Source organism: Triticum dicoccoides, chromosome 2B, assembly GCF_002162155.2.
Source record: "Triticum dicoccoides isolate Atlit2015 ecotype Zavitan chromosome 2B, WEW_v2.0, whole genome shotgun sequence".
NCBI lineage: Eukaryota > Viridiplantae > Streptophyta > Magnoliopsida > Poales > Poaceae > Triticum > Triticum dicoccoides.
The window spans coordinates 213,230,507-213,255,835 of record NC_041383.1 but is presented as its reverse complement, the minus strand read 5'-3'; the positions used below and the strand labels follow the sequence as shown (position 1 = coordinate 213,255,835).

General features: G+C 42.8%; 2 protein-coding genes and 2 long non-coding RNA genes across 7 annotated transcripts in view; all 4 read left to right on the top strand.

Annotated features, from left to right (window-relative positions):
- The first annotated feature begins 30 nt into the window (after positions 1-30).
- LOC119367569 lies at positions 31-1,104 on the top strand. Its single transcript, XR_005176344.1, has 5 exons — positions 31-287; positions 422-519; positions 595-655; positions 731-791; positions 949-1,104. It is a non-coding gene; the product is annotated as an uncharacterized LOC119367569 (long non-coding RNA).
- Positions 1,105-1,265: 161 nt separating this feature from the next.
- On the top strand, positions 1,266-4,152 carry LOC119363140. 3 transcript variants are annotated; one of them, XR_005173815.1, is made up of 5 exons: positions 1,266-1,632; positions 1,803-2,633; positions 2,851-2,897; positions 3,597-3,798; positions 3,906-4,152. It is a non-coding gene; the product is annotated as an uncharacterized LOC119363140 (long non-coding RNA). The 3 variants fall into 3 exon arrangements; XR_005173816.1 differs by having other exon boundaries at positions 2,783-2,897; XR_005173814.1 differs by having other exon boundaries at positions 1,803-2,897.
- A 3,506-nt stretch (positions 4,153-7,658) lies between these two features.
- LOC119363139 lies at positions 7,659-8,937 on the top strand. The gene is made up of 4 exons (XM_037628451.1): positions 7,659-7,785; positions 8,101-8,150; positions 8,290-8,547; positions 8,630-8,937. Exons 1-4 carry the CDS (start codon positions 7,749-7,751, stop codon positions 8,711-8,713), a joined length of 429 nt encoding a protein of 142 aa, XP_037484348.1. The 5' UTR covers positions 7,659-7,748; the 3' UTR covers positions 8,714-8,937.
- Positions 8,938-9,933: 996 nt separating this feature from the next.
- The window catches only part of LOC119363137, a 34,545-nt gene continuing 19,149 nt past the window's right edge, over positions 9,934-25,329 (top strand). Inside the window, exons 1-3 of one of the 2 annotated variants that reach the window (XM_037628449.1) lie at positions 9,934-10,042; positions 10,598-10,896; positions 10,990-11,345. In XM_037628449.1, the coding sequence (XP_037484346.1) occupies positions 10,036-10,042; positions 10,598-10,896; positions 10,990-11,004 (321 nt within the window). In that variant the 5' untranslated portion in view covers positions 9,934-10,035 and the 3' untranslated portion in view covers positions 11,005-11,345. Of the gene's footprint in view, positions 10,043-10,597; positions 10,897-10,989; positions 11,346-25,329 lie in introns of those variants that run through there. The other variant, XM_037628448.1, reaches the window with a different exon arrangement.

Here is a 25,329-nt window from a genome sequence, read left to right as displayed (position 1 = left end):
CGGCTCCCTCTGGTGGCGGAGGAGGGGGGAGATGGCGGCGGCGGCTCCCTCTGGTGGCGGAGGAGGGGGGAGATGGTGGCGGCGGCGCCCTCTGGTGGCGGAGGAGGAGGCCCCTGCCATGGTGTCTCAGCTCTAGGCCCTCCTGCTTGACCGTGACACCCACCCTCAAGATCCACTCGACAGATCACGCGGCTGGCTCTCGAGCTCTACTGCGATCCCCGAGGATGTGCTAAGGATGTGAAGGTCCATCCCCGGCCCATGGCTGCTGCCAGATTAGGCTGGTTGAGGTACGTGTCGGATCCATTGATCCATTCTGATTGTAGTTGTTCATTCTCTTCACAGACCGTCTGTTTCCCCTTTCTTTCCTCAATCTCCTTTTTCCCCTGTTGTTCTTGATGTTGACAAACAGCGGTTCTTTCAGTGCGGGCTGATCTGCAGGCTCGACTTTTTGTTTTGGAGGTTGCTGCTCGTCGTTGGTTATATGGGGAGGCGTTTTGGTGGTCCAAGTTTCCTAGGCAAGTTTGTCTTCTACCTCTGGACAATCAGTTGGTTGACATGTTTATGTGGCAAAACTGACTCGTGCCCGGCCTGTAGTGCTTTTGCTGGCAGGGAAAGTTCAGAGGAATATGCTTTGAGAGGTGTCATAATATGAAAGGTATGCATCCGTGATTCATTTGTCTGTGCATCCGTGCATCTTTGGTTTTATCTACCTGGTGACGCTTCTTTACAGGAAACAATTAGTTCTGCCCAAGGGTGTTTCTTTGTACCGGGGCATTGTCTCCATATGCTAGGTAGTTGTCGTTCTTTTCCACTTGCTACATGTACTCATATAGCCTATTGTTTATTCCTGCCCAGTTTGTTTTATATATGGGTGCATATGGACAAATTAATGGGGCATCATCTTGGTAGATTAAGTTTGCTAAATTTGTTTCTTGCCATTAAAAACAGATGAAATCCATGCCTCCCACAGTTATTGAAGGTGTGTTGCTTCCATTTGCAAGTAAGAAAGTAATGCTCCTAATGAATTTCCTACAGTTTTTGTGCTCTGCTGAACTTTCCTTTATTTTGTCATTTTGGCGGGTGTATTCCATCGGATTTTGCAGAATCTACCTGACCACACAAGGTTTTGCAGGTTGCATTAGCAAGAATTGTTGGGCTTAAAAATCCAGGATGGTGTTGTTAATGCAACATCTCTGTTTGAAGAGTTGGTGACTGTAGTTTTTGGAAACTATAGTGATGGGCTAATCTACCAGACTGTGGAGCTGCCTCAGAGTGGCGAGTTTTCTTGTGCCAATGAAACTGGTTCTCATAGATCGTAAAGGATGCTTCTATTATGTTTATTTGGCTTCAACATTACCTATAGCAAGATGCATTTTTTCCGCTTGTTTTTTTTTCCTGCAAGACCTTATTCCTTGCACTCTTGAGTCTTTTGAGAAGGAGAAAATTATTGTTGGGAGGGAAAAAGACTGATCATGAGTTCCTGAAACAGAGTGCAACAGTGAAGAACAAGAGGCTTTTTTGTTGATGAGTCGGCCTAAATATATTTTAGATGATTGCCAAAAAGTTGTTATTGAAGGATTGGAGTCAAGCTTAGGATCAGTTTATCCTATGGGTCTGTACTACAAGGTTGAGGTATGTCTCTCCTCATTTATTTTGCTATCGAACCTTATTGGTTGCATTCTTGGGTGCTTTGACAAGGAGCAATTACACAATGCGATTGTGGTCACTACTTTTGATTATATTTTGCAAGAACTTCTGTGAAGCCGTTGTGGCATGTACTTAGAACTTCTGTTGATGTGCAGTGCGTCAACCGACAACGCAGAAATCAGGTTTATAGACGAGTGCTTTATGCCGGGGTGGACGAGCTTCCGTTAGGCCATTGATTTCCCAATGAAGGAGCTTTGAGGCAAGCACTGCAATGATGTATATTTGTATATGGCATAATCTGTAGGAACCCTCTCCTTGTTTCCTTTTGTTCTTGGTTTTGCTCCAGTTGATTACTGCCCTATGAGATCCGCACAGACAAAATTCATGTTGATTTGTTTAGTTGTGGCATGTATCGCAGCTACACCAGTCTGATAATTTAGTCCTCAAATAAGGTAGTTTCCGTCTCCCCTTTACATGTGATGGACATACGTGCTTGTTGCTTGCCATTGCTGAAGCGAGGCCTCTTAAGTGTACTTTTGTGTTCTCCCTGATTATGTTAATCAGGTCGTATGTGTTCTGTTGGTCTATTTTCATTTGTCTACCTCTACAGAATTTCAAAGATGTAATTTTCTATCATGTAGTTGCCTCTTTCTTCATATACTAACCCTCTCCTAAATGATAGATGAGGCAGGTGACTTATCTCATGTATTTTCTTTTCTGTAAATTACAACAAGTCTATTTTAGTCAACTTAAGGGTATGTTGAATATGACTGTTAATGAAGATAGTCATTCTTGTTATTGAATGTGCACAATCTGATTCATTTTAAAGTAGTTCCTTATCTTTATGACTAGACTAGGCTGCTACTTTAGCGAGTGTTTCACTTCAACACAGATTGATGCAAGAAAGAAAGAATTCTTTTGCAATAAAGCAAGCATTGAGTGCCCAAAGCAGGAGAGCTTGAATTTTTTGCCGACGTAAATTTAAGGTAACCTTCTCCATGCATATTTTTTTTCAACCATTTGTATCTAAATATCAGTAATCATTTTGAACTATATGCTCAGGCCGACCTTTTTATTTGATGTTATTGGTGTGGTGTGTGTATAATTGTTAACTTGGTTGCGGTTTTAATAATAGGTCGTCACACATTACAGAAAACTATTTTCCATTCTGTGTCTCTATGCTCATTTTGTGCCCGGGTGCAGCTGTGAAGGAACACTACAGGTAGAGAAGAAAGAAAGGAAGAATGATGGTAAGAACCACTGAGATACCGAGTCCGGCCAGCCAGATGAGTATCAGGAGTGTTTCTTCATCGGAAGTGATGACAAAAATTGTCCTTTAGAGTATATTAGTTGTTTAATCATCAATGAGTAGACTAACGCATACATTTTTTTTGGACTGCACCCATATAGTTTGTCTTTGCTGAATATACTATATTTACTTCATTTCTCTATTGAGTTAGCAATGGCAATATGATTGATTTATATACTATATAATTTGCACCCATATAATGATCAATTAACCATGTTTCTCTATATAATTTGTCTTTGCTGAATATACTATATTTGTTTGGTCTGCACCCATATAATGATCAATTAACTCCTGAAAATACCCTTTCCAGACATAATTTCTTTTCATCATTGTTAAGGCTGATTTTACCTATTTCACTTAAATGGCGACCTCCCTGCACTCCCATTTTTCTGCTTAGGATTCTCATTTAATTGGTGAGCACTCAGATTTGGAATATCAGCTCTTTAGTACTGGTTTATCATTTTAAGAAAATAGGAGCAATGTGATTTTGTTCTCTAGAGACTAGAATTGAATAGTTAGTCCTTTTAGTACTATCCTACTACCATTTGTAGCTAACAGATGCATCAGTTCGACTAGGCATTATCATGTATTGTACCATAGTATCTTTTTTGCATAGAGTAAATACCTACTTCTGCTGCAGGTTACTTTTCTTTATAAAATTTGGTTCAGGATGCCGTTTTACCTGTTGTAATACCTTCAGCATAGAAGCAGTAGTGGTCTGCTCCTCCAAAGATCTATAGCTTGTGGATGCGGCGGATGTGGCACAGGGAGCAGATGAATTGGGAATAAGAGGACCCCCGGCGCGCGCACAAATTGTTTCTACCTGACGGCTGATAGTGAGGGTGAGCACCGAGTTGCAAAGTCGTTGCCCTTCCCTGCAAATTACAGTTCCTTCAAATTAACCAAATCACCATCTTATTTTTTTTCCTAATTTTCTCTTATTTCTTAGATGCCTCTGACCTGTCCCGAGAAGGTTCGAGCCGAAGTACGACTTGTACAACGCATCACCAATTCGTCCGACAGTGTAAAATGCGTTTGTGTTAGCTGAGTGAAAATTAGAGATCAGCCTGGTGGTACTTTATTATTTTATTCTATAGCTTGATCTGCCAAATGCTATTAAGGAAATGAAGTTTCTTCCTCGATCAAGTTATCAATCCTTATTGGGTGTATGCTTCCTACTCAACACCTGAATAATCAATTTGTGCATGCTCATATATATTAATATGTTATTTTGTTGGTGCATAAGAGATAATACATGCATGTGTAATCTACAATTTCAGTGAGCTAAAACCCTAGTGTTCTCAGGTTTTTTGTATGGATTATTTTATTCTCATGTAAACTATAGGAAGAAACACTCATGTATGTACAGAACTGAACTGAAGCTACCATGGAAATTACGTTCTATAGCTGTGGGTCATTTCCGGTATGAACAAAATTACTAAAATACCTCTTCTTTTTACCAATGAACGAAACTCAGGACAAACGCTGCTGCAAAGGGGGCTGGTGCTCCAAAGAAAGCAAAGCAGCAATTCTTCCATCGGTTGGACTAGATATATACATACGGTATGACTAGCGCTTCTTGGATTCCATGCTTGATATAACCGTGTTAAATAATGTGTCATCATATAACGATTGTGGTTTCTCTTTTCCTCACAGCATCTTCTGCGATCTGTTTGCTTATCAAGCTAGGTTTACCGTTAGATGGGTGTGTTTCTGAAGAACGCTTCTGAGCTCTGCTGCGCCATAGCAACGGTCTGACCATGGGGTCCGGAGATCGTCAACTCAGCACACTTTTGGGCATGCACATGATGTATTTTGTGCAGCTTTCTAAGGCAAAGCTTTGACACCAGCAGACCCATGTCAGGCCACTGCCATAGCAATTCCTCTATTTAGGCGTTCGACTAACAAATGCAAAGGTTTCTGTTACAAAAGGTTTAGAATCATTACCCTTGATGCTTGAATTTGGACCTTGCACCTTACTTGGGTAACATAGAGCCAAATGTCACATTGTCCAAATACACGTTCATAACACTTCGGGTTTGACATGGTCTCTATCCTTGATCAAACATAAAGTTATTAAAAAAGGCAAATCTTTCTCAACACGAACATGGTTTCAATTGGGTCTCTGCGCCATTTGGCGCACCGGGTCATCTAGTTCTTGAGAAAAGCAAAGAGGAAGCGAAGTTGTGGCTGGTTCGGGTGCTAGGGGCTTGGGTGATGTATTGCTTCATGAGTAATTGTTTTGTTTCGCCACTTTGTGGCTTTTGTCGTATACCTCTTACTTCTCCTTAAATAATGGAATGGAAAATCTTTTGCCTCATTTGAAAAAGGAAATAGTGTAGCCACACGATTACTCTAGTACTTGTTGGAGTAAACTGTACATGCGCGGCTACATTGACCAACTTGCAACTATCTTTTTCTATGGGTGGTTCTATCTAATTATTGTCTCGCTGAAAATTTGAGTTTGTACCTTCTGATCTTTGAATGATTGTCCTCTCTTTTTTCATCCCTTTTTAAGCAGAGCGAAGTATTTTAAGATCATGCACAATACAATGCAAAGTATCTAAGGAGGCGCTCAGTAAAATAAACCAATATTCTTCTTAAATTTGGTGGTTGTTTCTATAACACAACCCTATACAAAAAAGACCAGTGATTAAAAAAATTAGGTTTTATTTTTCTAGGCGCATTGCATTGCATTATACGTGGGCTAAAAGGGCTCTGTAGGACCTCCGGAAGAATCATTTGTATCCGTCTTGTGAGGCATTTTAAGGGCGAGTCTAGGCTAGATTAGCTAGATTTTCTTTGACCTCTAATTGGTTTGAGGAGCCTTTAAATGAAATTGTAATGATCCTCACAAACGATGTACTACTTGTCACAAATGAATAAAGTTGGGGTTTTTTTTCCGGCAAAAAAAGTTGTGGGTTTTTTTCAAAAAAAAAGGGTGAGCCCAGATATTGCACCCCGATACTGCCGCCTTTGCGTTTCCCTGGAGGTTTCGCGCCAAGGGCGACGATACATACTCTCGGTTGTTCCTGTCGTATGTACAGTTTTTTTCAAACTAATTCAAAATCAGTTTGTCATTTCGTGGTACGTTAAAGTGAACAACCGATGGTATTCTGGTGTACCAGGAACACATCCGTAACCCTCCCTCCGGAGTCGCCCCCTGCATGGGCGGCCGGGAGGCCCCCAGATCCCGTCGGTCGGCCCTCCCCCTCTCCCCCTCTTCCTCCCTCGTCGCCGCCCAAGGGCGCGGCCAGGCGAAGCCTTGCCGTTGCCGGCGGCGGCGGGGACTCGGGCCCTCTCGCTCGTGTGGGGCTGGCACGGGCCGGCGCCCCCGGGCCGGAGCGTGGCGGCGGGCCGGACGCCACGGCGGGTGGTGGCGTCGCCTCGGCGACTTCGCTCCCCCGCGGCAGGAGGCCTCGCGATCTGGTGCGTCGCGGTCGCTAGGGACGGCGGCGGCGTGACCGGTTCGGTTCGCGGCGGCGTGACAGGATCGATTCGCGGCGGCGCGGCCGGATCTATGCCCAAGCGTGGGCCTTGATCGCTGGACTGCCGTCGGCACGGTGGCGGGTGCGACTCGTCGGCTGCTGGGCAGATCCATCGGGATTCTACCCTTGTCTGATCCTTGACAGCGTGGGCAGCTGCAGGGGAAACCCTAGATCTCCTTGGGATCGAGCAATGGCGGCGCTTTTGCATCGTAGTCCCTCTTTAGGGCATCGTTTTGGAGTTTACTCTGGTTGAAGGGACCAGCGACGTCGGCGGCGCACGTCTGGTGGAGCAACTGCCGATGAAAATCACACCGACTCCGGTCATGGCGGACGATGGCGGCGTCTTAGATGTCGTTCCCTTATCGAGGCATCGTTGTTGCAGTATGCGTCATCAGGCTCGGGATGCTCCGGGGGAAACCCTAGATCTGGGTCTTCCGGATCGGATGATGATTGCGTTTTATCGCTTTTCCTTCTGGGGGCATCGTTTTGGAGCAAGTGATGGCTGGGGGGATGGTGGAGCGGTGCTTCATCTCACACATTGATGGCGGCGGATATCGGCGGCATGGCGCTGTGGAGGCTCGGCGTCCGATGAGCGGAGATGGACTCGCGCAGGAGGAGGTAGTTGTCTGGCGTCATGGTGACGTCGATGGTAGAGTGGCCAGACAAGGTAAAAGCCTCAATATGATCTGAAGACGGGCCTGTGGAAGATGGCTGCGACGACACACGAGTACGTCTGACCGGATTGTGCCCCAGACCCTGTATATGGCTCGGCTGGGGTTTCCGGCTTTTGATGTTAGGCTTAGATGAGTGGTCTGGATAGTGGCCCAACTAGCACACCTTCATATGGATAGGAGTAGCGACAGATGTTGCCAGGATGGTGGATTCATGCATATTGTTATAATACTTTATAAGGTTCTCGATAATAATTAATAAAGTGGCCGTATCCATCTTCCAGATGCAGAGGCCGAGGGTCATCCTCTTTTTTCTAAGAAAAAAAAACAGGAAGCGGGATAGTCATCTGCGTCTTAGAAAAGCATAATCAGCCGTCAATTTTACCGCCCCCTAAAAAAAGTGAAGATAAGAAAAGAAGAACACCTACAAGTACGATCTCTGAAACGATGAAACTGAATTCTGAGAAAGCACTGCCTCCTACTGCCCCCGACTGAAAATGTTGCCAACCTTGACCGATGTGGAGACCAAGCCACGACCTCCTCCTCATCCTCCACCTCTACGCTGCATATAACTAGACGCCAAACCCATGGCAGTTCTTCCATAGAGCTACATCAGTGTCTCCAAAACTCTCCATGGTCAGGGAAAAGAGTGGTGCTAGAGAGATGCCCGGTATGCATCCTCCTAATTAGTCAGTGTCGGGCTTTCCTGTTGATAGTTTGCTGGGCATGTTATTTTGCTGAAATTTTGTGCCTAAGGTTTTTGATTTCCCGATGAATGTTCTTGCATTTTCTTTTTCTCCGTCTTCCTCTTGCCGGAGCACATTGTCTTTCTTGGAGATAATTTCAAAAGATTAACTGGAGTTTTCCTGGCGTTATTGTTCAACTAGTCACTCACTACTGGCAAGTGCCACCTTATGATCATGCTCTGCCACTTCCTCTTGTTACCAAGATCTGTTCTTCTTGTTTCTTGGCTGAACTTTTGAAGGCCGCGGTCTGCTGGGTGCCGGAGGAGCTGCAGGTGCGAGGAAGAACAAGGTAAAGTAAAAACGAAAACTCCTACATACACCGTCACCATCGATCTCGAGTTCCTCTGCACTTATTTGTTATTTCTCCCGGCGTCTTCTTTGCGTTCGTTCGGTCTGCCTTTTCTGACTCTGCGTGCTCTGCTATCCAGATGGTCAAGATAGCGGTGACCGCGCTGGCCATGGCGCTGCTTCTCACGGCGGCGGCTGTCTCCACGGCGCCCGACGGCCGAGGCCGGCTCCGCGCCTTCTTCATGATGATCTGCGTGCTCTCCCAGATCAACCTGGGCCGCTTTCTGGCGAGGGAGGCCGTTCGGGCGCGGACAACGGCGGCCCGGCGGTGCTACGCGGTGAGCGCCGTCGCGTGCTGCGTGGAGCTCGCGCTCAAGCTGTACATGATCCTGGTGCTGGTGAGTCTTTGTGCTGCTTCCGTCTCCGCCTGTTCTTTCTCAAGTTTCAGGCTGATTAACTTGCGCTCGCCGTTTCTGTCAGTGCCCGGCGGGGGTGGAGGACGGTGTTCACTGTTTAGGTACGCCGCGCTCGGGTGGATGTGCCTGCCGAAGGATCGAAGATTGATCATTTTGAAGTCTGAAGATGCGCCGTTTTGTTTAGTTCCTACTCTGCTAAGCTACAAGTTTGGAAGGGTCCGGTGTTATTTCTCGTCTAGAACTTATTCTGTTGGTGTCTTGTTGCATTGGGATGCGGCCCTTTAGGCTATAGGCTAGGTATGAACAAAGAAGGGATTTGAACTTATTTCCCTGAAGGCTTCAAGGTTGGAAACTTGGAATGTATGAAGTAATTTGCAACCAATTTTTCATGGTTATAGCTGCTCTCTGCGCGTATGTCGTTTCATTGTGCAATCACCTTTGTCTATGCGCAGTCGTAACAGCACAACCCCTAGCGGCAGTTGCGCAGCAGCAGGTGATCTTTCCTTTAACCACATCATATCAGTTCCTTTGGACTGTAGCCTGTACTCTCTGGTTCTATCGTTAAAGTGAATCCTTTCTTCCGTCGCACTTGATTTTCTTCTGTGCAATCCCAACGCTTTTACTCTGGAGTTACCATACCAAACCAATTCTGCTTCCCTAACAAAACAGCAAAAAAAATAAAAATGAATGCAAGTAAAAGTAAACCATTTGGACTTGCTCCATTCAGAAAAGAAAAGAGAAAAAGAGATGGTTCAGAAAACTGCAAACTGGAAAAGCTTGCGTCTGCTGCTGCATCCTGCCACGGAGACGGAGCATCTCCACGACTTGACCACCCCTGACCTCCGCTTGCTGGCGCCTGGCTACACAGGCAGCAGCTACATGATTTGACTCTCCAGCGCCAAGCAAAAGTTTCCGCTACCCGATAACTTGACGGTAAAAGATCCAAAAAAAAAATCCCTTCCACCGGCGGTTTCGCGCCAAGGGCAGTGAATCCAGTGATACTCTCTGTCGTTCCTATCGTCTGTTCAAACTATTTCAAATCAGTGTGTCTGTTTTGCGGTATTACGTTGAAGTGAACCAATGGCGTTTGTGAGGAAGTGCGGATCGTCATGTGTGATTTGGAAAAGGCAAAACCAGGTAAAAAAAAAAGCGGTCGATTTCACTGTCCCGATTAGAAAGGAGAAAAGAAAAAGGTGGCAATTGAGCTCTGAAATGAAGAAACTGAAACCTGAAAAAGCTGCGTCTGCTGCTGCCTCCAGACTGAAAATGCAGCCACCCGTCCATGTACGGGTACGACCAATGTGGAGACCAAGCCACGACCGCGTACCTCCTCCTCACCCATATGCTGCATATAAAGTAGGCGCCAACCCCACGGCAATTTCGTTACACAGAGCTCCGTCGCTGTTTCATCCAGAGCGCCGAATATCTCCAAAATTCTCCGTGGTCAGGGAAAAGAGTGGTGCTAGAGAGATGGAAGGTATGCTTGCATCTATGATCCATCTCTCCTGATTAATCGTCCTTGGTTTTTCCTGTTGGTAGTTTGTTCTGGTGGAAAATTGTGCTCAAGATCTCTGGATCAATGTTCTTCCTTTGCTTCTTTTTCTGTCTTCCTCGTAGTAGATCAATCTTGTCTCCTTTTTGGTGATCTTCTGCGTTCGAATCAGTTGAAAACTGGTCGCATTCCCGCTGATTTTCCATGGCAAATGTTCAATTGGGGGTTTCTTGGCCCTTTTTTGTCCGGGTACTCGCGAAGTTTCGCCTTTATGATCTTGATCTGCTATTTCCCTGTCATGTCACAAAGATTTGATCATCTTCTTGTTTCTTGATGATCTTGCTCTGCTATTTCCCTGTCATGTCACAAAGATTTGATCATCTTCTTGTTTCTTGATGATCTCGCTCTGCTATTTCCCTGTCATGTCACCAAGATTTGCTCATCTTCTTGTTTCTTGTTTCTTGATGATCTCACTCTGCTATTTCCCTGTCATGTCACCAACATTTGCTCATCTTCTTGTTTCTTATGTCAACTTTGAAGCCCGCGATGTGCAGACCATGATCGCCAAGATGGCGGTGCCCGTGATGGCCACGGTGCTGCTGATCACGGTGTCGACTCTCTCCATGGCGCCGGACGGGTGTGCTTGCGCCTGCCTCCGCTCGTGCTTCGGCAGCAAATACTTCCCGATGATCTTCGTGCTCTCCCAGATCCACCTGGGCCGTCTTCTGGCGAAAGAGGCCGTTCTGGCGCGGAGTCTGGCGGCCCGGCGCTACTACGCGGTGGGCGCCGTCGCGTGCTTCGTGGAGGTCGCGCTCAAGCTGTACATGATCCTGGTGCTGGTGAGTCTTTGCGCTGTGTCCGTCTCTTCTGTTCTTTCTCAGGTTTCGGCTGTATTTGGGCGCTAATGAACTTGCTCTCGTCGTTTTCGTCAGTGCCCCTCGGCTTAGCTTCGTCGCGCGCGTGTGGATGTGCCTGCCCAAGGACTGAAGATGGATAGATTTGGAGTCTGAAGATGCGCCGTTTTGTTCAGTTATTACTTATTATTACTAGTACCACTCTGCTAAGTTTAACAAGTTTGGAAGGGGCCTGTCGTATGGTGTTTTAGTTTCAATTCAACTTGCCTGTCTGGAGATGTTCGTCCTTGGGTACTACTGTAGCATTTTGTTGTTGTCTTGTTCCATTGGGGTTTAGACTGTGTCTGTTTGTAGCAGCAGCTTTGGAGTTTAAAATGTCTGTATGAACTTGGACGGGATTTGAATTTGTTTAGCTGAAGCCTTGAAGGTTGCAACGTCTTATGTGAGCAGCATTTCTCATTCTTGACGAGGTAGAGTAGTAATTTGCAGCCAGTTCTTGTTCTTCATGTGCTGGTAGGCCGCTGATTGAGCAATCGGCAATCTTTTTTGAAATGAAAGATGTGCAATCGATTTTTTACTTGGCTTGCCCCCCACATGGACCCACTCGTCTCCAAAACCCAAAGTGCTTTCATAAAGAAGAGGAGATCCATGACAAGTTCATATTTGTTCGCAATTTCGCGCGTCTGTTGCACAAACGCAAGATTTCCACCCCCCTCTTCAAGCTCGACATTAGAAAAGCATTCGACTCGATCAACTGGGAATACATCCTTGACTTATTACTCCCTCCGTTCCCAAACATAAGTCTTTTTAGAGATTTCACTACAAACTACATATAGATTTATATAGACATATTTTAGAGTGTAGATTCACTCATTTTGCTCTGTATGTAGTCTATAGTGGAATCTGTAGAAAGAGTTATATTTGCGAACGGAGGGAGTACAACGCAAGGGGTTGCCTTGCAAATCCCGGAATTGGATCGCCGGTCTGCTTTCATCATCCTCTTCGTGCATCCTCCTCAGGCCTTGTTCGTTTAATCCCACCCCCGCCGGGATGGGAAGGGTTTTGGCCCGAACCCCGTGGTTTTTACCCTCGCCGGGGCTGAATCCCCGCGTAGCTTACATGCGTGTTTGGTTAAACCCGACCGGGTTTATATCCCATCCAATCCCACCCCAAACCGCAGGGATTTCACCGGGTTTTGACCCACATCTCCCGCCGCGTGGAAGAAAACCTCGTATCGTCTTCTCGAAAGAAAAAGGAGGAGAGGGCGAGAGCGGCGGGGGTGGCAGCCCGGCGGCGCCGACGCCGGCAGGCAAGGACTGGGCGATGGCTAGGGGCCGGAGCGGACGATCTCTCATCTCCAGTGAAGGCCGGCTACTGCGTCTTAGCAGTAGATCTCCCAGTGCGAGCTCGGCGGCCACGGCAGGCTACTTCGGTGTCCCTCCCCAAGGTTTCACACCGGCAAGATCTTCTCCCCTTTTGATTTCTAGGGATTCACATCACCTTTTCCGCCGGTGATTGAGGAGACTAACCGAACAGCAATGAAGGGAAGGGTTGAGAGGAAATTCTGGGGATTAATCACGGCAGGGTTTGGGTGACAGGGTGGGGGTCACCCAATCCCTAGGTGGATCAAATCCACTAGAGGATTAAATCTTTTGCAACCGAACAAAGCCTCAATGGGCTTCCGGGCCACCCGATCAAGCATGGCCGCGGGTTTCGTCAAGGGGACACGATATCATCGTTGTTGTTCGTCCACGCAATCGACCCCCTTCAACAAATCCTCGACATCGCAACTCGTAAGGGCATCTTACACAAGATACGCCGGCGCGGTGTCATGATGAGAATCTCCCTCTATGCGGACGGCGCGGTCATCTGCATGGCCCCAATTAAGAGGGACATTGACAACCTCAGTCGTCCTAAGGGGCTTCGGCGAGGTGACAGGCCTATGCACCAACTTCCACAAGAGCTCGGTGGTGCCCATTCGTTGCAATCATCTTCCGCTAGGGCATATGCTGAATAGCATTCCGATGACCCACGCCATGTTCCCAATAAAATATTTGGGCCTCCCGCTCTCGGTAAGGCAGCTTCGGAAAGTCGACTTCCAATATCTTGAAGGCAAGGCGGCCGGGAAATTGGTAACTTGGGAGGGACAAACCATCACAACCGTTGGACGCACTTCCCTTATCAGATCAATCATCACCTCTCAAGCTGTCTTCTCCATCGCGCCTCTCATTATGCCGCATGGCACACTTAATCTCAACAAAGTTGAGAGGGCCTTCCTTTGGTATGGTTTAAACAAGACTACCGGTGCAAAATGCAAGATCAACTGGGACGTGGTCTACAGGCCTACGGGTTATGGAGGCCTTGGGGTCCTCAACACTGACAAGTTTGCTCAGACTTTACGGCTAAGGTGGCTATGGTACGAATAGAAGGAGCCTAACAAATTATGGGTTGGGTTGGGAAACCCTTGAACCAAGGAAGACCTGGATTTCTTCTATGCCTCAACTATAATCATCGTCGGGAATGTTGCTAAAACACCTTTTTGGGACTCCCCATGCCTTCTTGGTCGCAAGACCATGGATGTTGCCCCGCTTATTTTTGAAGCCTCGAAAAGGAAGAGTTGGAAGCTACGGGAAGCCCTGCGCAGGAACGCTTAAATGACCCACATTAAGCATGACATTGTTGTCTTCGCCGCCCACGTGTGGGAGCTTTTCTCGCTTTGGACACTTCTGCACGACTTCCATCTTGACGACCTGGTTGAGGACGACATTGTTTGGAAACATGTTGTAGATGGGATATACTCGGCAGCCACCGCATATAAGGCGCAATTCCTTGGTCTGATACACTCGCCCACTACATGGTCTGGAAAGCTTGGGCTCCCCCAAAGGTAAAATTCTTCACCTGGCTGGCCTCGCAAGGCTGGATTTGGACTGCAGACCTGTTGGAGCGACGTGGTTGGGAAAATTGTGGGCTTTGCCCTCTTTGTAAAAGGGAGCAAGAAAGGGCATCCACCTTTTCGTCAAGTGTCGCTTCTCCATTAGGTTCTGGCAATCGGTCATTGACAAGTTTCGTCTTGCGCACATTGACACCTTCAATTGACACCTTGAGGACTCCCTTGTGCGTTTGTGGGATAGAAGAACCGACATGCAAAACGTTGATAGACGAGCAATGGCCTCCCTCACCATGCTCGTCTCTTGGACTCTTTGGAATGAGAGAAACGCTCGGTATTGCGCCACAAGAGTGTGTCGCCCCTATTCTTCTCCAAAATGTCATACCCGAGCCCAACCTATGGGTTATATCGGGTGCTAAGAAACTAGGACGTATTTGTTGTACGAGAGTATTGCCGTTTTTTGTATGGTCACTTGTAAACTGTCAAACTCTTTTCTCCTCTTATTTAATGGATGAGGCAAATCATTTGCCCCCATTACGCAAAAAAGACGTGCAATCGCAACTTGTCGGAACTTGAGCTTGGTGTTCTCTTGGGTCGTTTGTTGTGCACGCTCTAGATGAAGGGCATCAATGCTCAGCAAGGTGCGGTGGAGGTGGACCGAGAGAGCTGAGCCGAGCATGTACTCAAGGGTATGGCCGCACTGCCCGGTGCGGCAAATGCAGAGCACTCAACCTGTTATGTCAGTCATGAACAGGCCGGTACACGAGTCCAAACCCCAAAGAAATGTTTAATGCTATGGTTAGATTTTATCTTAATACTTTTCTTGTAGTTGCAGATGCTTGTGAGGTGGTTAATCATAAGTGTGAGGTTTGTTCAAGTAAGAACAGCACCCAAGCACCGGTCCACCTATATATGAAATTATCAAAGTAGCGAACACGACTCAAACCAACATGATGAAAGTGACTAGATGAAATTCCCGTGTACCCTCAAGAACGCTTTGCTTAATATAAGAGATCGTTTTGGCCTATCCTTTGCCACAAAAGGATTGAGCTACCTTGCTGCACTTTATTTACCATTACAGTTACTTGTCCATTACAACTTATCTTACTATCAAACTACCTGTTACCGACTATTTCCGTGTTTGTAAAAAATACCTTGCTGAAAACCACTTGTCATTTCCTTCTGCTCTCGTTGGGTTCGACACTCTTACTTATCGAAAGGACTACGATTGATCCCCTATACTTATGGGTCATCAAGACTCTTTGATGGAGCAGTTGCCAGGGAGTGAAGCGCTCTTGGTAAGTGGAAATTTGCAAGGAAAAATTTATACTACGTGCTGGAATTTATTGTCACTTGTTAATATAGAAAACCATCCTTTCAGGGGTTTGTTCGGGGTATCTTCACCTCGACTGGAACCACAATTAGTTTTCCCTCAACCTACTGCACCTACTGAGAATATTGGTTACGAAATTCCTTTGGGTATGATAGAACAACTGCTAGCTAATCCTTATGCCAGAGATGGAACCGAACATCCTGATATGCACTTGATATATGTGGATGAAATTTGTGGATTATTTAAGCTTGCAGGTTTGCCCGGAGATGAAGCTATGAATAAGGTTTTCCCTTTATCTTTGAAGGGAAAAGCATTGACATGGTATAGGCTATGCGATGATATTGCATCTTGGAACTGGAATCGATTGACATTGGAGTTTCACCAAAAAAAATATCCTATGCATCTAGTTCATCGTGATCGGAATTATATATATAATTTATGGCCTCATGAAGGAGAAAGTATCTCTCTAGCTTGGGGAGGCTTAAGTCAATGTTATATTCATGCCCCAATCATGAGCTCTCATGATAAATTATTATTCAGAATTTTTATGCTCGGGTTTCTCGTGATGGTCAATCCATGCTCGATACTTCTTGTATTGGTTCTTTTATGAAGAAGACTACTGAATTCAGGTGGGACCTTTTAGAAAGAATTAAACGTAACTCTAAAGATTGGGAACTCGATGAAGGTAAAGAGTCAAGTATTAAGCTTAAGTTTGATTGTGTTAAATCTTTTATGAATATCGATGCTTTTCAAAAGTTTAGCACTAAATATGGACTTGACTCTGAGATAGTAGCCTCTTTCTGTGAATCATTTTCTACTCATATTGATCTCCCTAAGGAGAAGTGGGTTAAATATCACCCACCTATTACAGAAGAAATTAAAGAACCGGTCATAGTTAAAGATGAAACTATTATTTACAATATTGATCCAGTTGTCTATTGCTTATATTGAAAAACCACCTTTCCCTGTTAGGATAAAAAACATGCTAAGGTTTCAACTGTGGTTCGCAAAAGTAATATTAAAACACCTAAACCTTCTGAGCAACATAAAGTAGAACCTAGTGTTTCTATGGTTAAAGATCTCCTGGTAGAAAATATTGATGGGCATGTTATTTACTTCTGTGATGAAGTTGCTAGAATTGCCAAACCTGATGATAAAGATAAACATAGACCCGTAGTTGGCATGCATGTTGTCTCAGTTAAAACTGGAGATCATTGCTATCATGGTTTATGTGACTTGGGTCCTAGTGTGAGTGCTATTCCTTTTACTCTTTACTAAGAAATTATGAATGACATAGCACCCGCTGAAATAGAAGACATAGATGTTACTATTAAACTTGCTAATCGAGACACCATGACACCACTTGGGATTGTTAGGGATGTTGAAGTCTTGTGTGGGAAAATAAAATATCCTACTGATTTTCTAGTTCTTAGTTCCCCACAAGATGACTTTTGTCCCATTATCTTTGGTAGACCTTTCTTGAACACCGTCAATGCTAAAGTAGATTGTGAGAAACAAGCTGTCGGTGTTAGCTTTGGCGATGAGTCTCATGAGTTTAATTTCTCCAAGTTTAGTAGACAACCTCATAAGAAAGAATTACCTAGTAAGGACGAAATAATTGGTCTTGCTTCTATTGCTGTGCCTCCTACTGATCCACTAGAACAATATTTGCGAGACCACGAAAATGATATGCATATGCATGAAAGAAATGAAACGGATAAAAATTTCTTTGAACAACGACCTCTACTCAAACACAATTTTCCTATTGAAACTCTAGGAGGTCCTCCTCCACCTAAAGGTGATCATGTGTTTGAATTAAAACAATTGCCTGACACTTTGAAATATGCTTATCTTGATGAGCAAAAGATATATCATGTTATTATTAGTGCTAACCTTTCAGAACATGAAGAAGAAATATTATTGAAAATTGTGAAGAAACACTGTGCTGCTATTGGATATACTCTTGATGATCTTAAGGGCATTAGTCCCACTCTCTGTCAGCACAAGATTAATATGGAACCTGATGCTAAACCCTTTGTTGATCATCAAGAACGCCTGAATCCTAAGATGAAAGAAGTGGTAAGAACTGAAATACTAAAGCTTCTTGAAGTAGGTATAATCTATCCCATAGCTGGTAGTAGATGCGTAAGTCATGCTCATTGTGTCCCTAAGAAGGGAGGTATCATTGTTGTTACTAATGATAAAAATAAACTTATTCCACAAATAATTGTTACTTGTTATAGAATGGTAATTGATTTTAGAAAATTAAATAAATCAACTAGAAAAGATCATTACCCTTTGCCTTTTATTGATCAAATGCTAGAAAGATTATCTAAGCACACACAATTTTGTTCTCAATATTTTGGTTTTCTCAAATACCTGTCTCACAACCTGATCAAGAGAAAACCACCTTTACTTGCCCTTTTGGAACTTATGCTTATAGACGTATGACTTCTGGTTAAAGAAATGCACCTGCTACCTTTCAAAGATGTATGATTGCTATATTCTCTGATTCTTGTGAAAACATTGTTGAGGTTTTTATGGATGATTTTTCTGTTTATGGAACTTCTTTTGATGATTGCTTAAGCAACCTTGATCGAGTTTTGCAGAAATGTGAGCAAACTAATCTAATCTTGAATTGGGAGAAGTGCCACTTTAAGGTTAATGAAGGTATTGTCTTGGGGCATAAAATTTCTGAAAGAGGTATTGAGGTGGATACAGCTAAAGTTGATGCAATTGAGAAGATGCCATGTCCTAAAGATATTAAAGGTATTCGTAATTTCCTTGGTCATGCTAGTTTCTATAGGAGGTTTATTAAAGGCTTCTCTAAAATTTCTAGGCATCTCACTAATCTTTTACAAAAGGATGTTCCGTTTGTTTTTGATGATGATTGTGTAGAAGCCTTTGAAACACTTAAGAAAGCCTTAACTTCTCCACCTATTGTCCAACCACCTGATTGGAACTTGCCTTTTGAAATTATGTGTGATACTAGTGATTATATTGTAGGTGCTGCTCTAGGACAAATAATTGATAAGAAATTAAATGTTATTCATTATGCTAGCAAAACTCTAGACAGTGCCCAAAGAAATTATGCTACCATTGAAAAAAAAATTAGCAGTTGTGTTTGCTTCTGATAAATTCAGATCTTATATTGTTGATTCCAAAGTAATTGTTCACACTGATCATGCTGCTATAAAGTATCTGATGGAAAAGAAAGATGCTAAACCTAGACTTATTAGGTGGGTTCTTTTGCTACAAGAATATGATTTACATATCACTGATAGGAACGGAGCCGAGAATCCCGTAGGTGATAACTTGTCTAGGTTAGAGAACATTCTTGATGACCCACTACCTATTGATGATAGCTTTCCTGATGAACAACTAGCTGCAATAAATGTTTCTCATAATACTCCTTGGTATGCTGACTATGCTAATTATATTTTTGCTAAATATTTACCACCTAGTTTCACATACCAACAAAAGAAAAAAAATCTTCTATGACTTAAGACATTACTTTTGGGATGTCCTACATCTTTATAAAGGAGTAGATGGTATTATTAGACATTGTGTACCTGAGCATGAACAGGAACAAATCCTAAGGAAATGTCACTCTGAAGCTTATGGAGGGCACCATGCGGACATAGAACTGCTCACAAGGTATTGCAATCTGGTTTTTATTGGCCTACTCTCTTCAAGGATGCACGTAAGTTTGTTTTATCTTGTGATGAATGCCAAAGAATTGGCAATATTAGTAAGCGTCAAGAAATGCCTATGGATTGTTCACTTGCTGTTGAACCATTTGATGTTTGGGGTTTTGATTATATGGGACCTTTTCCTTCCTCTAATGGGTATACTCATATTTTGGTTGATGTTGATTATGTTACTAAGTGGGTAGAAGCTATTCCAACTAGTACTGATGATCATAACACTTCCATTAAAAATGTTAAATAAGTTATTTTCCTTAGGTTTGGAGTCCCAAGATACTTAATGACTGACGGTGGTTCACACTATATTCATGGTTCACACTATATTCATGGTGCTTTCCATAAAATGCTTGCTAAATATGATGTTAACCATAGAATTGCATCACCCTATCATCCTCAATCTAGTGGACAAGTTGAACTTAGCAATAGAGAAATAAAGTTAATATTACAAAATACTATCAATAGGTCCAGAAAGAATTGGTCTAAGAAATTGGATGATGCACTTTGTGCCTACAGAACAACATATAAAAAATCCTATGGGTATGTCTCCGTATAAAATGGTTTATGCAAAAGCTTGTCATTTTCCTGTTGAGTAAGAACATAAAGCATATTGGGCAATTAAAGAACGTAACTATGATTTCAAACTTGCCGGTGAAAGAGGTTATTTGATATCTCACTAGATGAATGGAGAACCCAAGCTTATGAAAATGCCAAATTGTTTAAAGAAAAAGTTAAAAGATGGAATGATAAAAGAATTCAAAAGCGGGAATTCAAAGTTGGGGAATATGTTCTTTTGTACAACTCTCATTTTAGATTCTTTGCAGGAAAACTTCTCTCCAAATGGGAAGGACCATATATTATCGAAGAATTTTATCGCTCTGGAGCTATAAAAATTAATAATGCCGAAGGTAGTCAATGGACAAAGAATTAAGCATTATATCTCGAGTACACCTATTAATGTTGAAAGAAATATTATTCAAACCATGACACCGGAGGAACACATAAAAGAAACCTTTCAGAACACTCTAGAATTCTAAACAGAGGTGGTACGTGATACGGTAAGTAAACAAACTCCGAATAATCCGTAAAAATATCTTCTGTCAGTTTTGGAATATTACAAAAATTAGGAAAATAAGAAACAGCTAGGAAGGAAACTAAGGAGGGCACAAGACACCAGGGCGTGCCTGCCTTGCCTGGCGCGTCCAGGTGGGTTGTGCCCACCTCGGGAACCTTCCCGACTCTGTTTTCCCTCTCATTTTCTTGTTACCCAAGATAAAAAAATCTTTATATACCCCCCAAATGTATTGACCACCGTATCACGGAGAAATCTTTTGTTCTTGTTTTGTGATGTTTCTCTGTCAGATCTAGCAAAGCCAGGCATCCGTTCTTCTCCCTCTTCCAACAACGGAGAAGAAGATGCTTGGTTGATGAAGATAGAACTGAAAAGAGAGGAACCAAAGGAAGCCATCTAGGAGAACATGGGCAATGAGGCTACGGTGGATCAAACTCAAATAGGAGGGCAAGCTATTCCGGCAGAAGAGGAAGAAGATATCCTTCAACCTTACTACGCTCATCTTACCCCCACTGAAGTTGAAGCCTTTAAGGCCTTCGAGACGGTTCGCGTTCAAAATAAGTATCTCACTCATGAAAAAATTCTGTTACAAGAACACATCATTGCCCTCCGGAGTATCATCCGTAGATTGGAGTACCTGTTGAAGACTGCTACCTCACTACCACCTTCATCATCTTCCCCACCAAAGGAGACTTGAGTTCATGGTATGGGCACTCCCCTTGGCTTGTGTCAAGCTTGGGGAAGGTGCCTCGGTATCGTATCACCACCACTTTCTTTGCCTTTATCTATATTAGCTCGATCTTTAGTTATTCTGTGATTTAGTTGAAATAAAGTTTAGCAATGATCTCCTTTTGAGTGCTTTCTTAGTGATCTATCTATCTATGTAATCGTGTGCGATATATATAATAAAGTTTATTTTGAGTTTTGTTTCTTTATGTCCTTGTTGCAATCAAATAAAAGAAAGAAATAAATGAAAAAGATCATATGCTAATCTTATGGTAAGTAATGACATCACATAAGGAAAAGTATAAGTGGTAAAATTTATTGGAAATTGACAAACATAGCATTGGTCAATGATGCAAATCATGAAAGAATTAATAAGGGAAGAGAAGATTCACATGCAAATATATTATCTTGGACATCTTTTATGATTGTGAGCTCCCATTAAATATTATATGTCAAAATTGTTGACATTGGACAAGGAAGGCAACGTAATGATTTATGTTTGTTCATATACACATAGAAGTTATATTCTTATAGATCCTTCAACATGTGGTGCTTGATCAATATCTTTGCTAGCCAAAAACTCTGCACTAAGTAGAGACACTACTTGTGCATCCAAAAAACCCTTAAACCCAAAATCTTATTTTGAGAGTCCACCATACCTACCTAGGGATTGAGTAAGATCCTTCAAGTAAGTTTTCATCGGTGCAATAAGGATATAAAATTTTCTTCTAAATGTGTTGGATCATTTAGTGTAAGAGAAAATTGAGCGTTGTATGAACTTGTGATGGAAAAGTAATAAAAGCGATGGGCTGCATAATAAAGGTTGCTATCATAAGGGGCAACATATATAACGTAATGTTCTATTGCATTAAAGGATTTGGCATACAAACAAAAAGTGCATGGCAACCTCTGCTTCCCTCTGCGAAGGGCCTATTGCTACCTCTTGAGCACTGCGTTGGATTTCCTCGAAGAGGAGAGGATGATGCAGCAAAGTAGCGTAAGTATTTCCCTCAGTTTTTGAGAACCAAGGTATCAATCCAGTAGGAGACCACGCACAAGTCCCTTGTACCTACACAAAACGATAGCAACTCGCAACCAACGCGATTAGGGGTTGTCAATCCCTTCACGGTCACTTACGAAAGTGAGATCTGATAGAGATGATAAATAATATTTTTGCTATTTTTGATAGATAGATGCAAAGTGAAAAGTAAAAGGCAAAGTAAAAGCAAAGCAAGTAAATAAAGTGATAGAGATTGATATGATGAGAATAGACCCAGGGGCCATAGGATTCACTAGTGACTTCTCTCAAGAGCATAAGTATTCTATGATGGGTGAACAAATTACTGTTGAGCAATTGACAGAATTGAGCATAGTTATGAGTATATCTAGGCAATGATCATGTATATAGGCATCACGTCCAAGACAAGTAGATCGAAACGATTCTGCATCTACTACTATTACTCCACTCATCGACCGCTATCCAGCATGCATCTAGAGTATTAAGTAAAAACAGAGTAGCGCCTTAAGCAAGATGACATGATGTAGAGGGATAAATTCATGAAATATGATAAAAAAAACCATCTTGTTATCCTCGATGGCAACAATACAATACGTGCCTTGCAACCCTTTCTGTCACTGGGTAAGGACACCGCAAGATTGAACCCAAAGCTAAGCACTTCTCCCATTGCAAGAACTACCAATCTAGTTGGCCAAACCAAAAAGGATAATTCGAAGAGACTTGCAAACATAACTCAATCATACATAAAAGAATTCAGAGAAGAATCAAATATTTCCATAGATAATACTGGATCATAAACCCACAATTCATCGGTCTCAACAAACACACCGCAAAAAGAAGATTACATCGAATAGATCTCCACGAGAGAGGGGGAGAACATTGTATTGAGATCCAAAAAGAGAGAAGAAGCCATCTATCTACTAGCTATGGACCCGAAGGTCTGAAGTAAACTACTCACACTTCATCGGAGGGGCTATGGTGTTGATGTAGAAGCCCTCCATGGTGGATGCCCCCTCCGGCGGAGCTCCGGAACAGGCCCCAAGATGAGATCTCATGGATACAGAAGGTTGCGGCAGTGGAATTAGGTTTTGGCTCCCTTTCTGATCGTTTGGGGATACGTAGGTATATATAGGAGGAAGGAGTACGTCGGTGGAGATTCGAGGGGCCCACGAGGTAGGGGGCGCGCCTAGGGGGCGCCCTCCACCCTCGTGACCGCCTTGTGGCTTTCTTGACGGAGGATCCAAGTCTCCTGGGTCTTATCTGATGAGAAAATCACGTTCCCGAAGGTTTCATTCCGTTTGGACTCCGTTTGATATTATGTTTCTTCGAAATACTGAAAAAGGCAAAAAACAGCAATTCTGGGCTGGGCCTCCGGTTAATAGGTTAGTCCCAAAAATAATATAAAAGTGGAAAATAAAGCCCAATATAGTCCAAAACAGTAGCTAAAGTAGCATTGAGCAATCAAAAATTATAGATATGTTGGAGACGTATCAGGCATCCCCAAGCTTAATTCCTGCTCGTCCTCGAGTAGGTAAATGATAAAAAAGAATTTTTGATGCGGAGTGATACTTTGGCATAATTTCAATGTAAAACTTCGTAATTGTGATATGAATATTCAGATCTGAAAGATTCAAGACAAAAGTTCATATTGACACAAAAATAATAATACTTCAAGCATACTAATCAAAGCAATCATGTCTTCTCAAAATAACATGGCAAAAGAAAGTTCATCCCTACAAAATCATATAGTTAGGCTATGCTTCATTTTCGTCACACAAAGATGTTCCCAACTTCTATACCCCTGATGACAAGCCAAGCACTTGTTTCATACTTAAATAATCTCAAACTTTTTCAACCTTCACGCAATACATGAGCGTGAGCCATGGATATAGCACTATGGGTGGAATAGAATATGATGATGGGGATTGTGTGGAGAAGACAAAAAAGGAGAAAGTCTCACATTGACGAGGCTAATCAAAGGGCTATGGAGATGCCCATCAATTGATGTCAACATGAGGAGTAGGGATTGCCATGCAACGGATGCACTAGAGCTATGAATGCTCAACAAAAGAAAACTAGTGGGTTTGCATCCAACTCGCTTGCTCATGAAGACCTAGGGCATTTGAGGAAGCCCATCGTAGGAATATACAAGCCAAGTTCTATAATGAAAAATTCCACTAGTATAAAAAGACAACTTATGAGACTCACTACATGAAGAACAAGGTGCTACTTTGAAGCACAATATATGAGACTCACTATATGAAGAACAAGGTGCTACTTGGAAGCACAAGTGTGGAAAAAGAGATGGTAGCATTGCCCCCCCTTTTTTTGGGCCTTTCTTTTTTTTTATTTTGGCCTTTCTCTTTTTTTATTTTTTTTATTTTTTTTTTATTTTTTGGGGCAATGCTCTAATAATGATGATCATCACACTTCTATTGATTACAACATAAGGATTACAACTCGAAACTTAGAACAAGATATGACTCTATATGAATGCCTCCGGCGGTGTATCGGGATAGTGCAATGAATCAAGAGTGACATGTATGAAAAATAGTTCATGGTGGCTTTGCCACAAATACGATGTCAACTACATGATCATGCAATGGCAATATGACAAAAGTAATGTATGTCATGATGATGATGGTGGAAGTTGCATGGCAATATATCTTGGAATGGCTATGGAAATGCCATAATAGGTAGGTATGGTGGCTGTTTTGAGGAAGATATAAGGAGGTTTATGGGTGATAGAGCGTATCGTATCACAGGGTTTGGATGCACCGGCGAAGTTTGCACCAACTCTCAAGGTGAGAAAGGGCAATGCACGGTACCGAAGAGGCTAGCAAAGGCGGAAAGGTGAGAGTGCGTATAATCCATGGTCTCAACATTAGTCAAAAGAACTCATATACTTATTGCAAAAAATTAGAAGTCATCAAAAATCAAGTACTACGTGCATGCTCCTAGGGGGATAGATTGGTAGGAAAAGACCATCGCTCGTCCCCGACCGCCACTCATAAGGATGCACAAGCTAGGTACACTTCATGTTTCAAATTTGTTACACAACTTTAACCATACGTGCATGCTACGGGACTTGCAAACTTCAACACAAGTATTTCTCAAATTCATAATCACACAACTAGCATGACTTTGATATTATCACCTCCATATCTCAAAACAATTATCAAGCATCAAACTTATCTTAGTATTCAATTCACTCAAAAGAAAGGTTCACAAATCTTGAATACCAAGTATATTAACATTAAGCAAATTACCATGCTATTAACGACTCTCAAAATAATTTAATTGAAGCATGAGAGATCAATAGTTTCTTTAAAACAAATCCACCACCATGCTCTAAAAGGTATAAGTGAAGCACTAGAGCAAAAATTATCATGCTCAAAAGATATAAGTGAAGTACTATGAGCAAAACTATCAAGCTCAAAAGATATAAGTGAAGCACATAGAGTATTCTAACAGATTCCAATTCATGTATGTCTCTCTCAAAAGGTGTGTACAGCAAGGATGATTGTGGTAAACTAACAAGCAAAGACACAAATAATACAAGACGCTCCAAGCAAAACACATATCATGTGGTGAATAAAAATATAGCTCCAAGTAAATTACCGATGGAAGTGGACGAAAGAGGGGATGCCTTCCGGGGCATCACCAAGCTTTGACTTT